The sequence below is a fragment of the Engraulis encrasicolus genome, chromosome 19 (genome assembly GCF_034702125.1).
Source record: "Engraulis encrasicolus isolate BLACKSEA-1 chromosome 19, IST_EnEncr_1.0, whole genome shotgun sequence".
In the NCBI taxonomy this organism is placed as follows: Eukaryota; Metazoa; Chordata; class Actinopteri; order Clupeiformes; family Engraulidae; genus Engraulis; species Engraulis encrasicolus.
In genome coordinates this window covers 18,252,646-18,265,224 of record NC_085875.1, presented here as the reverse complement: position 1 = coordinate 18,265,224, position 12,579 = coordinate 18,252,646, and the positions used below count along the sequence as shown (strand labels likewise).

The window sequence follows — 12,579 nt, the reverse complement described above, 5'->3', positions numbered from 1 at the left end:
CACACACACACACACACACAATAATACACGTGATTGTGAACAGAGACACATGCTCACACACTGGAGCAAACACAAGCACACACACACACAAACACACACAAAAAGAGAGACACTAATACACATTTGTACACAGACCCATGCTCTCAAACATACACTGACACACACCACTGCGCACACGTTCACACTATACATACGGATATGCAGGATGCGTAACTCATACTGACACAGATACTCATGAGCGTGCACCGACACATACCAGCATACACTACATCTCATTCAAACTAGCACACGCACACGCACACGCACAGAGCACCCACGGAGGCACATGCACATCTGCACAGTTGCACACATATTCACTAACACGCATATATCATGACACACTGACTACCACACACACATTAGCTCATACACTGACACACACACACATTTCCTAACACACACACAATAGCCTGACACACACAACCTCTCTCCCACTCTCCCTCTTTCTATCTCTCACTCTCTTTCTTCCTCCCCCTCACTCTCTTTCTTCCTCCCCCTCTCTCTCTCTCTCCTTCCTCCCATTCTGCCCTCATTAGGGGAGCAGATTAATTGATGGAATGGGGTCTAAATTAGAGGGGCTGGTTACACTGACAGCAGCAGGTGTGTGTGTGTGTGTGTGTGTGTGTGTGTGTGTGTGTGTGTGTGTGTGTGTGTGTGTGTGTGTGTGTGTGTGTGTGTGTGTGTGCGTGCGTTATAGCGGTATGGTGTTGTGCCACCATACCATCTATCCATCCTCTCCTCCGCCCCTACCCTACCCTACCCTGCTGCTGCTGCCCCACTGGCCTGTTGCTGGATGCCAGGGCCGCTCAGTATTCACCGGCAACAATGGCCAAGGAAAAGGCACTCCGCTGGGTAAAATATGGCACAAGTGGGTTAACTAACTAATAAAGCCGAGCAGAGTCGGGGAGAGGAGAGGGACGAGAGTGGGAGGGAAAGGGGAAAGAAAAGGAGAGGGGGGGGGAGAGAGGGAGAGGCAGAGGCGAGAGAGAGGGGGGGGAGAGACAGGCAGACACACACACACACACACACACACAGAGAGAGAGATGACGGAGGGAGGGAGAGAGAGAGTTGGAGTGGGGGGAGTGAAGATAAGAGGAGAGGAAAGAAAAGGGGAACTAAGTGAAAAGGAGGAAGGAAGGAGAGACAGAGAGATAAGAGGGGAAGATGAGAAAGGTGAGGGATAGAGAAGAGAGATAGAGGGGAGAGGGGAGGGATAGACAAGAGAGATAGAGGGGAGAGAGTTAGAGGGAGGGAAAGAGGCAATAGCGAAAAAGAACTAGAAGCAAAGGAGACCGAGCAAGAGACAGAGGCAAGATGCTGTGTGAAAGAGAGAATGGAAAATAACAGTCAAATAATGAGAGACAGAGAGATAGATTAAGCTATACATTCTAGTGATGAACCGAGCCTCTCTTTCTCTTTTTTTCGCTGAGCTCACTTTCAGGCACACACACAAACACACACACACACACACACACACACACACACACACACACACACACACACACACACACACACACACACACACGTGCAGGCGTGCGGGCGTGCGGGCGTGCAGGCGTGCGTGCGTACACACACACACACACATGTTTCCTCACCACTGCCTCACAGCCACAAATAAATTATGAATGCTTATTAAAAAAGGGCAATATTCAGCATCTAAACTAGACTGCCTGTGCAGTCGCCTTCGACTGCTTAAGGTATATCCCCGAAACGCAACGCTTCCAGTTCCCAATCATTCCTACCACTCCCGTCCACCTTTTCATGAACGTTTATGATAAATACAAAATATAAAATAAATATATTTAATATCTATACATAGATCAATGACGTGCATAGGCTTAAAACCAAATGACTATTGTGAAAATGAAGGAAAAAATGGGGCAAATGGTAACATTGTTTTAATGGTTCACTATTACAGTGGATATACCACATTAGGTACAGTGTAATAACCAGTGTAACAATATTTAATACCATGTCATACCAGTGTGACACCATGTACCAATTTTGTACTTATATCATGTAGGCTATTTGTGTGTAAGTGGTATTACATGGTATTGCATATTTGTACACTGGTATTACACTAGTATTACATGGTATTACATATTGTTACACTGGTTATTACACTGTACCTGGTATTGCCTATTTTTACACTGGTATTACATATTGTTACACTGGTTATTACACTGTAGGCCTACCTGATACTGTATGGTGGATTCACTGAAATGGTGAACCATTAAATTAAGGAGTTACCGGGCAAATCAATCCACCCAGTCAGAAGTTATGGGCCAAATAAAAATTCCACCATTTTGAAAGTGTTGACCTCCAAACTCGAATCAGTTCATGAACCTACCCTGCAGCATTCACACACCAAATCTGGGACAAATCCATCCACCCGGTCAGAAGTAATGGGCCAAACAAAAATTCGGCCATCTTGAATTCAGCCATCTTGAAATTGTTGACCTCCAAACTCAAATCAGTTCATGAACCTACCCTAGAACATTCACACACCAAATCTGGGACAAATCCATCCACCCGGTCAGAATTTATGGACCAAACAAAAATTCGGCCATCTTGAATTCGGCCATCTTGAAAGTGTTAACCTCCAAACTGTAATCAGTTCATGAACCCACCCTAGAGCATTCACACACCAAATCTGGGACAAATCCATCCACCCAGTCAGAAGTTATGGGCCAAATAAAAATTCCACCATTTTGAAAGTGTTGACCTCCAAACTCGAATCAGTTCATGAACCTACCCTGCAGCATTCACACACCAAATCTGGGACAAATCCATCCACCCAGTCAGAAGTAATGGGCCAAACAAAAATTCGGCCATCTTCAATTCAGCCATCTTGAAATTGTTGACCTCCAAACTCAAATCAGTTCATGAACCTACCCTAGAACATTCACACACCAAATCTGGGACAAATCCATCCACCCGGTCAGAAGTTATGGACCAAACAAAAATTCGGCCATCTTGAATTCGGCCATCTTGAAAGTGTTAACCTTCAAACTGTAATCAGTTCATGAACCCACCCTAGAGCATTCACACACTAAATCTGGGACAAATCCATCCACCCGGTCAGAAGTAATGGGCCAAACAAAAATTCGGCCATCTTGAATTCGGCCATCTTGAAATTGTTGACCTCCAAACTCAAATCAGTTCATGAACCTACCCTAGAACATTCACACACCAAATCTGGGACAAATCCATCCACCCGGTCAGAAGTTATGGACCAAACAAAAATTCGGCCATCTTGAATTCGGCCATCTTGAAAGTGTTAACCTCCAAACTGTAATCAGTTCATGAACCCACCCTAGAGCATTCACACACCAAATCTGGGACAAATCCATCCACCCGGTCAGAAGTAATGGGCCAAACAAAAGTTCGGCCATCTTGAATTCGGCCATCTTGAAATTGTTGACCTCCAAACTCGAATCAGTTCATGAACCTACCCTAGAACATTCACACACCAAATCTGGGACAAATCCATCCACCCGGTCAGAAGTTATGGGCCAAACAAAAATTCGGCCATCTTGAATTCGGCCATCTTGAAAGTGTTAACTTCCAAACTGTAATCAGTTCATGAACCCACCCTAGAGCATTCACACACCAAATCTGGGACAAATCCATCCACCCGGTCAGAAGTAATGGGCCAAACAAAAATTCGGCCATCTTGAATTCGGCCATCTTGAAAGTGTTAACCTCCAAACTGTAATCAGTTCATGAACCCACCCTAGAGCATTCACACACCAAATCTGGGACAAATCCATCCACCCGGTCAGAAGTAATGGGCCAAACAAAAATTCGGCCATCTTGAATTCGGCCATCTTGAAATTGTTGACCTCCAAATTCGAATCAGTTCATGACCCTGTCCTAGAGCATTCACACACCAAATCTGGGACAAATCCAAACATCCGTTCAAAAATAATCGCGTTAACACGAAAGACCTTACGCGGCGGCGGCGGCGGCGGCGGACGCGGACGCGGCGGACGCGGACGCGGCGGCGGCGGCGGTGCACGCAAAACCATTACATCCCCGACGCTCCGCGTTTCGGGGATATAAATAAACTCAGTGGAAAGAGATATAAAAGAAGGACCAACACACAAAGTGCTGAGATGAGGAGTTTAACACCCCCACCATATACATACTACACACACACACATGCACACGCACGCACGCACACACATACACACACACACACAGGTATGAGCGCACATATGTATACACACGGTCACAAATACAGTAGGCTACTGTATACACACGGACACAAATGCAAACACATATACTGTATACACATGGATGTGCACACACATAGAAAAACCAACAGGTACACAAGTGCAGAAGAATGCAAGCAAAGCCTGCTAGTTTTTTTTTCTCCCAACAATTGTAACATCATCATATACACTGCAGAGCAAACATTTGTAAGTTTAACATCAACTAGTTCCTAGAAGTAAAGTGTTAGCCAAGGCTCTACACAAGGCCCCATGAGCCAAGCTTTAGGAGATGTTTTTGGAGTGCGTTCAAAATAAAAGTCCTCTCTCAGCACACAGGTCTTCCGTCTGCCCCCAACCCCCATCACCAAAATAAAAGCCTACCCCCCAACCCCCATCACCTCAAATAAAAGAAACTGTAAGATCAGAACAGAGAATCGGACCACCAAAGATGGCCTCGTCAAGTGGGCTGGTGTTATCAAGGACAACAACGTCCATCTTCATACAGCTCAACAAGATTGCACTAATCGCTCTGCACAACACAACGCAACCAGAACTGAACTGGGCCCTAAAAATGGCCCGGGCATTTTTGTGCCCTTTAAATTGTTGGAAAAGACAACCCAACAACCAACAGCATCAGCCCCAGAGGAGTGTCGGGCCCACCGGGAGACGCCCCATATGGCATATGACCAATCCAGCCCTGGACGCAACCATCAGATTGTCTTGAAGATGATGTATGGCCCCCGGTTCGGTTGCCAGACCGAGCCATTTGCTACAGACGCTTCAAAGCAAGCGCTTTGCAGAGTCCACTGGCTGGCTGGCTGGCTGGCAACGGCAGAATCTATATAAGACACAAGTCAACAAACACGGTAACGGAGGACTGGGGAAGGAAGAAGGGACACCTCGGGCATGCCAGATGTCAATGTGTGTGTGATTGTGTGTGTGTGTGTGTGTGTGTGTGTGTGTGTGTACGTGCGTGCGTGCGTGCGCGCGTGCGTGCGTGCGTGCGTGCGTGCGTGCGTGCGTGCGCGCGCGCGTGTGAGCAGGTGCGTGCGTGCGTTTGTTTTTGTGTCTGTGTGTGTGTGTGTCTGTCTGTGTGCAAAGAATCTGATGTGTGTGTGTGAGGGGGGGGGGTGCAAAGGGGTCAGTTGTCCCGGGCCCAGGGAGAGGGGTTCCCTTTACATTGTTTTGAGGGGGGGGACTTCAGATGCCGACCAAAGCTGTCGGTGTGTGTATGCCTGCGTGCATGTGTGTGCGTGCGTGCATGCGTGCGTGCGTGCGTGCATATGTGTGTTCTACAGATCTTCAAATCTATGGCAGATATTGCAGATATTGATTTAGTCCTGTTAGAAACTATGTGGGATAACTATGATGTTCAGCGTTGACATCTGAAGAATACCCAGCTCTGCTTCAACATTTGGGCACACAAATGAGGACGCCCTTCTTACAATGACAGGCACAATATTTGTGATTTTTTTTTAAGAAAAAGAGCAGAAAGCCATCTGCAGATGTATCTAGCTGATATTGTGTTTTATCCAATGTAAACTATTTCATAATCAACGTTGTGTTCCAGAGGAAGAGCACAAAACCCTAAGGCTGCAATCCCCTGATCATCAGAATTAAACGAGGGCTGGGTTACTTTCAACCCTTATGTCTAGGAAAGCAAAGGGATAGCAGCATTTGCAACTTGCTGACTCCATGTATATATGTAAACTGCATATTTTTCCGTTGCAAAAAAATAAAACATCAGAAGACCGTTTGCTGCCAAGCAAAGCGAAGTTCAACACCTCAGCGTAATGCGTTTTGGCAGCACGATTTCTTCCTAAATGAAGTTAGGCCTATATAAATCACTGTGTCTACAAAAGTCTTGTTGTGTCCCCATCAATCAAAGGAAATGACAAAATGAATACAAGATACAGACAACTTACTATTTATGGCTGGAGGTGTAAAAATATTAGCTAAAGAGAAACATGTACAAATTCATTTTTAAAGATGTGTGTGTGTGTGTGTGTGTGTGTGTGTGTGAGAGAGAGAGAGAGAGAGAGAGAGAGAGAGAGAGAGAGAGAGAGAGAGAGAGAGAGAGAGAGAGAGAGAGAGAGAGAGAGAGAGAGAGAACAAACAACGGAGCTCTGTTCCAGGCACTTGACTGCTTTCACTCAACACTACAGAAAACAGCGGATAGTTTATAAAGGTCAGATGCCCGTGATAACACAACACCCTTGCTAAAATACCACACAATTTCTTACCGTATACTCCTTGTCCTCGTGCGTAACGGTGGATGACAGAAAATAACAGAATCCAGAAAAGCTCCATCCTTAGCTCCGATCCGTCATCACCTACAAAAAAATAACCGAGTTAAGAGTCCTATTAAGTTCGGCTTTCACAAGGAGAGAACACAGCCAGGTCAAGCCACGACGACCGGATGATGTCAACGACATTCAAATTTCGCCTAGCTGGCGATTGATGTCGCATAACTCCCCCTTTTTTCCTGACCAGCCAAACTCGCTGTCCGTCCTGAGATATTAAAAAGCAATGCAGCCTAACTGTGCTGGGAAATCGTGTTCTTTGACGTCCCCCACCAGATTACAGTGAATTATGAATTATGAACTCTTTATCCTTTCATAGTTCCAATCCGCTCAACACAGGTTAACGACAAGCAATTCATTTGGAAACCTTGGATTATAGGAAGATTATAGGACAGCGACTGCTGTACGACCGCGGATTGACAGGATTGACTACATCCGTAATGGGTTATTTTCGAAATTGCCGGGTAGGTAAGGGCAGCAGAAACAAGATTTTGGCGTCACGCACAAGATTTGCTGGCATATCAAGGTTTGAGGGGCGCGCAGTGATTCACTTACCAAGAGTAAATCCCTGTAAATGTTATTACGACCTTTGTGAACTCCTGAACTTCAATCAAACGGTACCTCCTAAATCCATGGCAAGTAGCCAATGGATTATAACTTTTTTGCTAAATTGCCAGCACAATAAAAATTGCTACTAATGGCATAACAGTTGTGCCTATCATTTTCAGCAAGAATAAACGGCACTAGATTTATGTTGAGCACTTTGTGCGGGGCTTTGTTGGAGTCAGACGGCTTTATAAGTCTTTAAAACATAGGCTACATCCTACATGCCTCTGCGCGTGGTAGGGATTTGCATTTCACCGGCTGAGTGAGAGGAGCATCTCCAGCGCTTCGCGCGCACTGATCCCTCTCCGCGAGGTGAGCGCGAGCTTAACCGCATGCTTTCAGTAAAATCACATCTATAGCATTGTCAGAGTTTTTGTTTGATTTTGAAGCAACATATGGACACGTGATTAATCTGGTTAAACAACATCGGCAAAAACCCCACTGATTGGAGCAGTAGACAGCGACAATTCCGATTAAGGCGCAAAAGATCTGAGACGCAATGCCCTGTGATGTGGTACGATATTGTCCTTAGGGTCAAATTAGGCCAGATTAAACATAGTCAGTACATTCTAATGAGTCGTTCGTAATAGCTAACTGCTCATGTTATCGGAAAAACACGTCGAGGACGTACAACTTCTGATTTCCGATAAAGTAGAACAATGGTAAAATTGCGCTTTAAAGTGGCATGTAAATGACTTAAGTAAATCATTTAGATTACCTTTCAGTGAAGCGATGCTATGGGACTCCCCCCAAAGTCGGTCCACACCCAGATGCTTTTGGCTGGCTGGGTGGCTGGCAGGTGCCAACGAGCTTGATTTTCCCCTCGAAAACCGCTCTCTCGACACACTCTTTCCTCAACAATATGGAAGTGGAGGGGGAAACTTGACGGTGTAGCCTATCCTTACTCCCGTGATCTTGAAAATAATTCCTGCAGCTGTAATCGCCACAGTAGCACCGTGTTAAAATTCCACTGCATGCACAGCGGCAACTTTTGGGGGCTCCGCGCCTCACGGACGAATTTCTAGCAGTCGCCCCTTAATTCCATAGCAGGGGAGCGCAGCACATGAGCGGCGTCTCCCATCCAGATGTCCCGGTCACGCAGAGCAATAGAAATATTATTTTATCGAAGAAAAGAAGTCTAACAACACTGCGCCAAAATGTTGAGAAATGCTGTATATTGTTGCACTTCAGGCTGCAAAAAAATAGGCGAGTCGGAGAAGCTCCTTGCTCTCTTTTCCGCGTCTGGGTAGTCCGAAGCCTCTTGCCAATGGTAGAACGCGCCTGGAATGAGAACGAGCCTGAAAGAGATAGTTGGTGACAAGAAGGGAGCGACGAGATGAACCGTGTAGTTAAACAGGTTGCCAAAGACAACGTGGCCAATTGAACGTTTGTAATCCGGACTCCGCTGAGCTGCACTGAAGTTCGATTCTCCCTCTCCTTCTCTCTCGCCCTCTCTTTCTCTCCTCAAATGCAACTTGAGAGTGGCGTCTGCGAGTGACGAGAAGAGAAAGTGAGGGACAGCGTGGGGCAGAGAAGCTCTCGGCTTTTTAATTGTTTTCGGTCCAATATAGCTGGTGTGATTCCGTCGGTGGAGACAGCCAATTAAAGCCGTGCAAGTGCAGGGGAAAAAAGGTTCTGCCTACAGAGGACTCGCCCCGGATCCCGTAGGACCAATTAAATAAGAAAGAGGACGGGAATGGAGAGAAAAATCACAATCTTCCTGCTTGCCCTCCTCTCTCTCTATCTCTCTCCCTCTTTCTGCCTCTTCCTCTCCTCACCCGTTCTCTCCCTCTCCTTCATCTCTCTCTCCATCAGTTTCCCGCTGCCTGTCGCCACACTATCAACAGACTTTACGCGCGTAGTTCTCAGCCACAAGGCGGCGTGATTTAGCTATGATTTTCAACTTTAAGGCATGGCCTCTAGTTATTGGTGCACAATCCTATTCTGGAACATTAAAATGAACAAGTAGGCCTGCTAGTGGCAATTTTGGCTCGACATATAATTTGCTGTGCTTTTCGGCTTGCTTATGCACAATGCTGTTTTGAACTATCTCCTGTTGAGTTACTATCACTGCTTAAAGCTTTTGAGTTTCAACTCATTTTGTGATACAATGCCTGGGGTTTCCCAAGTGCAGAAAACTACTTCAAGGTATCTGAAATGAAATACATATGTATGGAAGTTTCCAGAAGAACGTGTTCTGTGTTCACCCCAGTGTCTTTAACACCCCTGTCTAAACTATGACTCAGAAAGACAGCTGGAGAAGAGATGTAACTGTTTGTTTTTCCTTCTCTTTTTTCAGTGATCTGAGGAACATCACAAATCAGACCTTTGAACGTCGCAGATCAAACAAGCCTTGTCTGCCTTTTAGATTTTCCTTGCACGCTTTGACAGATGTCTAGTCACTGTGTGTGTGTGTGTGTGTGTGTGTGTGTGTGTGTGTGTGTGTGTGTGTGTGTGTGTGTGTGTGTGTGTGTGTGTGTGTGTGTGTGTGTGTGTGTGTGTGTGTGACTGTGTACAGGCACAAGCCATTCAGCAAAAAACAAGCTGCTTATCATATGTTCTGTGAGGCTGCATTACCCCAGGGTGTCGGCACGGCAGTAAATAATTCCTGCCAGTGATTATCCCATGAAACGAGTCAAGTGTGCCGTTCCAGCTGTTTTCCGCCGAGAATATGCCACCAACAGCGAATTGAGGCATTCCTCTCCAGCAAAACGGCCGTGTGTGTGTGTGTGTGTGTGTGTGTGTGTGTGTGTGTGTGTGTGTGTGTGTGTGTGTGTGTGTGTGTGTGTGTGTGTGTGTGTGTGTGTGTGTGTTGAATTCTGATCTGGGACTGCCAGATCGCTCTGTGTGTGTGTGTGTGCAGAGGCGCAGCCAGAATTTTTGGGCCCCATGAAAGATTAGAATTTTGGGGCCCCTTAAGGGCCCTTGTCAGTGCTGTCAGTGCTTGGGCCCTTAGAATCCCCCCCCCCCCCCTAGCGGCACCCGTGTGTGTGTGTGTGTGTGTGTGTGTGTGTGTGTGTGTGTGTGTGTGTGTGTGTGTGTGTGTGTGTGTGTGTGTGTGTGTGTGTGTGTGTGTGTCTGTTCAATACTGATCTGGGATTGCCATCGCTCTGTGTGTGTGTGTGTGTGTGTGTGCGTGCGTGCGTGCGTGCGTGCGTGCGTGCGTGTGTGTGCGTGCGTGCATGCGTGCGTGCGTGCGTGCGTGTGTGTGTGTGTGTGTGTGTGTGTTGAATCCTGATCTGGGACTGTCATAGCTCTTACCAAAAACTCCATAAACGTCATGCATCTACAGTAGATCTGCTGTTCTCACAGTGACTCCCTACCTCCCTTCCGTTCCTCCCTTTTGGATTGCTCTGTACGAAGCAGCATTACCAGCAAAGTATTGTCACAGCAATTAACAGGACTTTCATTCAGAATGCAATGTCATCACCAGGGCTATGAATTCACATTTTTTATCACAAGCCAATTTGGCTAGTACAGTAGATTAAAGGCAGCCAAACATACACTAACTATCTGTCAAAGTGGCCAGTAAGTTGGTCTTTTTTACCAGTCAGACTGAATTTTCACCAGCATTTGGCCTCTTGGCTGGTGTTAATGTATAGCCCTGGTCATCATACATGCTGGCAGGGTGCAATTTGTTGAAAAAAAACAGAAGTCTGGGATACTTTTCAAAAGATTTTAAGTAACATCAAAGGAGTTACAATGGAGTTGGAAGTTGAAATCATGTAGAATAAGTGGATATACTGTATCAACATTAACTTCTTTGTTCAGTGGCCATTGTGGTAGTGGTTTTCTCAGAGTCACATAGCCTTTCAGCCTTTGTACTAACCACAGTTATTATCAGTTGTTTTTCCTCAACATGATACCTGTGTCTAGGCTCAGATGATGAAGTGTTAGAGCAAGAAGATCTATGCAAACTCTGCATGAAAGTAAGTCTGGGAAATGGGAACCGAGTCATTGAAAAACTAAGCTTTTTCTTGAACTTTTTTCTTGAAAATTGTTAGGCCTATTAGCCATAGCCAATATTGACCATTATTTATCCAGTTGCCTTTGTCAACGTCTTTTCACAACAACAATCGATAGGGCTTTGATGATGCAGGGGAGGCAATGGAATGTGACCAGACATTGCTGTTTCCCAACCATGGTACATGTACCAGGTGTATGCAACCACACGGCAGGGGATATGTGGAAAAATTTAATTATAACAAGCGTATGGAGCAGAGTGACATGGGGGGCAATCGCTATTCCGACATAGCGCTATTCCGACATGCCGCTATTCCGACATGCCTCTATTCCGACACTTTTTAGGGGTTAGGGTTAGGGGTTAGGGTTAAGGTTAGGGATGTCGGAATAGCGGCATGTAGGAATAGCGGCGGACGGTGGAAAACGTGTCGGTATTCCGACAATAGACATTAACGTCGGAATAGCGACATGTCGGAATAGCGCCACGTAACCGAGTGACATTGGGATAGAGAACATGAGTTTAGGGGGTGCTCATGGTATGACAAAAACGTTTGGGGGGGTACGCAGGACCAAAAAAGATTGGGAAACACGGTCTTGCATTCTGGATATGCTGGGTACGTGGTGATGTGGTGGATCAGGGAAGAGGAAACCCTTTTGCTGCCTCAGCATCCTTCTTCAATTCAAGACAGCTGATCTCACAACCCGTGGGAAAGCATGCTCCTCTTACTGATGTCAAGCACTATGCGGGGTCCATGGGCATGCACAGAGAGGGATGAGGTGGTGCTTAAGCACCTGCCCCTTTGCTCTACTGGACTTTTTTGTTATATTATTGAAAGTGTTGTACTTGTACTTGACATGTTATTGGCATGATAATCTGCAAATGCTCCCCAATCAAAAGCATGTGACAATAATGCCCGATAGAGTCTAGTAATGCAGCCGGAAGTTCCACATGACCCACCCCAACCCCCACCTCCCACCTCTTTCAGCACCTGCCCCCCAAAATGTCTGTTCACGCCATTGGATAGATCACATGCAGCACAGTACTATATTGTACTGTACATTCAAGATAGCCAGCTCACAGAAAACCATGCATGCCCCACCATGCTCTGAACAAGATGTTGATTTTCTAAGCATGAAAGTGTGTGTGTGTGTGTGTGTGTGTGTGTGTGTGTGTGTGTGTGTGTGTGTGTGTGTGTGTGTGTGTGTGTGTGTGTGTGTGTGTGTGTGTGTGTGTGTGTGTGTGTGTGTGTGTGTGTGTGTGTGTGTGTGTGTGTGTGTGTAACATTAACAAACAAATGTATTGGAGATGAAGTAGATGTACTGTATGTATGCTTATATGTACAGTATCATGAGTCGATTTCTGAGGCGTTCTTAATATCTGAGGCAGTCTTCAATATTTGCAAGCCAGCCAGTGAGGCATACCACATGTACTGATATGCCCCGAAAAGTCA

The 12,579-nt window shown here is 46.0% G+C and overlaps 1 protein-coding gene across 1 annotated transcript in view; it reads right to left on the bottom strand.

Annotated features, from left to right (window-relative positions):
* Positions 1-7,948, bottom strand: part of LOC134435020 (MAM domain-containing glycosylphosphatidylinositol anchor protein 1) — a 367,713-nt gene extending 359,765 nt beyond the window's left edge. The window contains exons 1-2 of the mRNA XM_063183748.1: positions 7,884-7,948; positions 6,500-6,589 (exon numbers count right to left, since the gene is read on the bottom strand). Coding sequence (XP_063039818.1) covers positions 6,500-6,566 — 67 coding nt within the window. The 5' untranslated portion in view covers positions 6,567-6,589; positions 7,884-7,948. The remainder of the gene's footprint in view (positions 1-6,499; positions 6,590-7,883) is intronic.
* Positions 7,949-12,579: the final 4,631 nt, after the last annotated feature.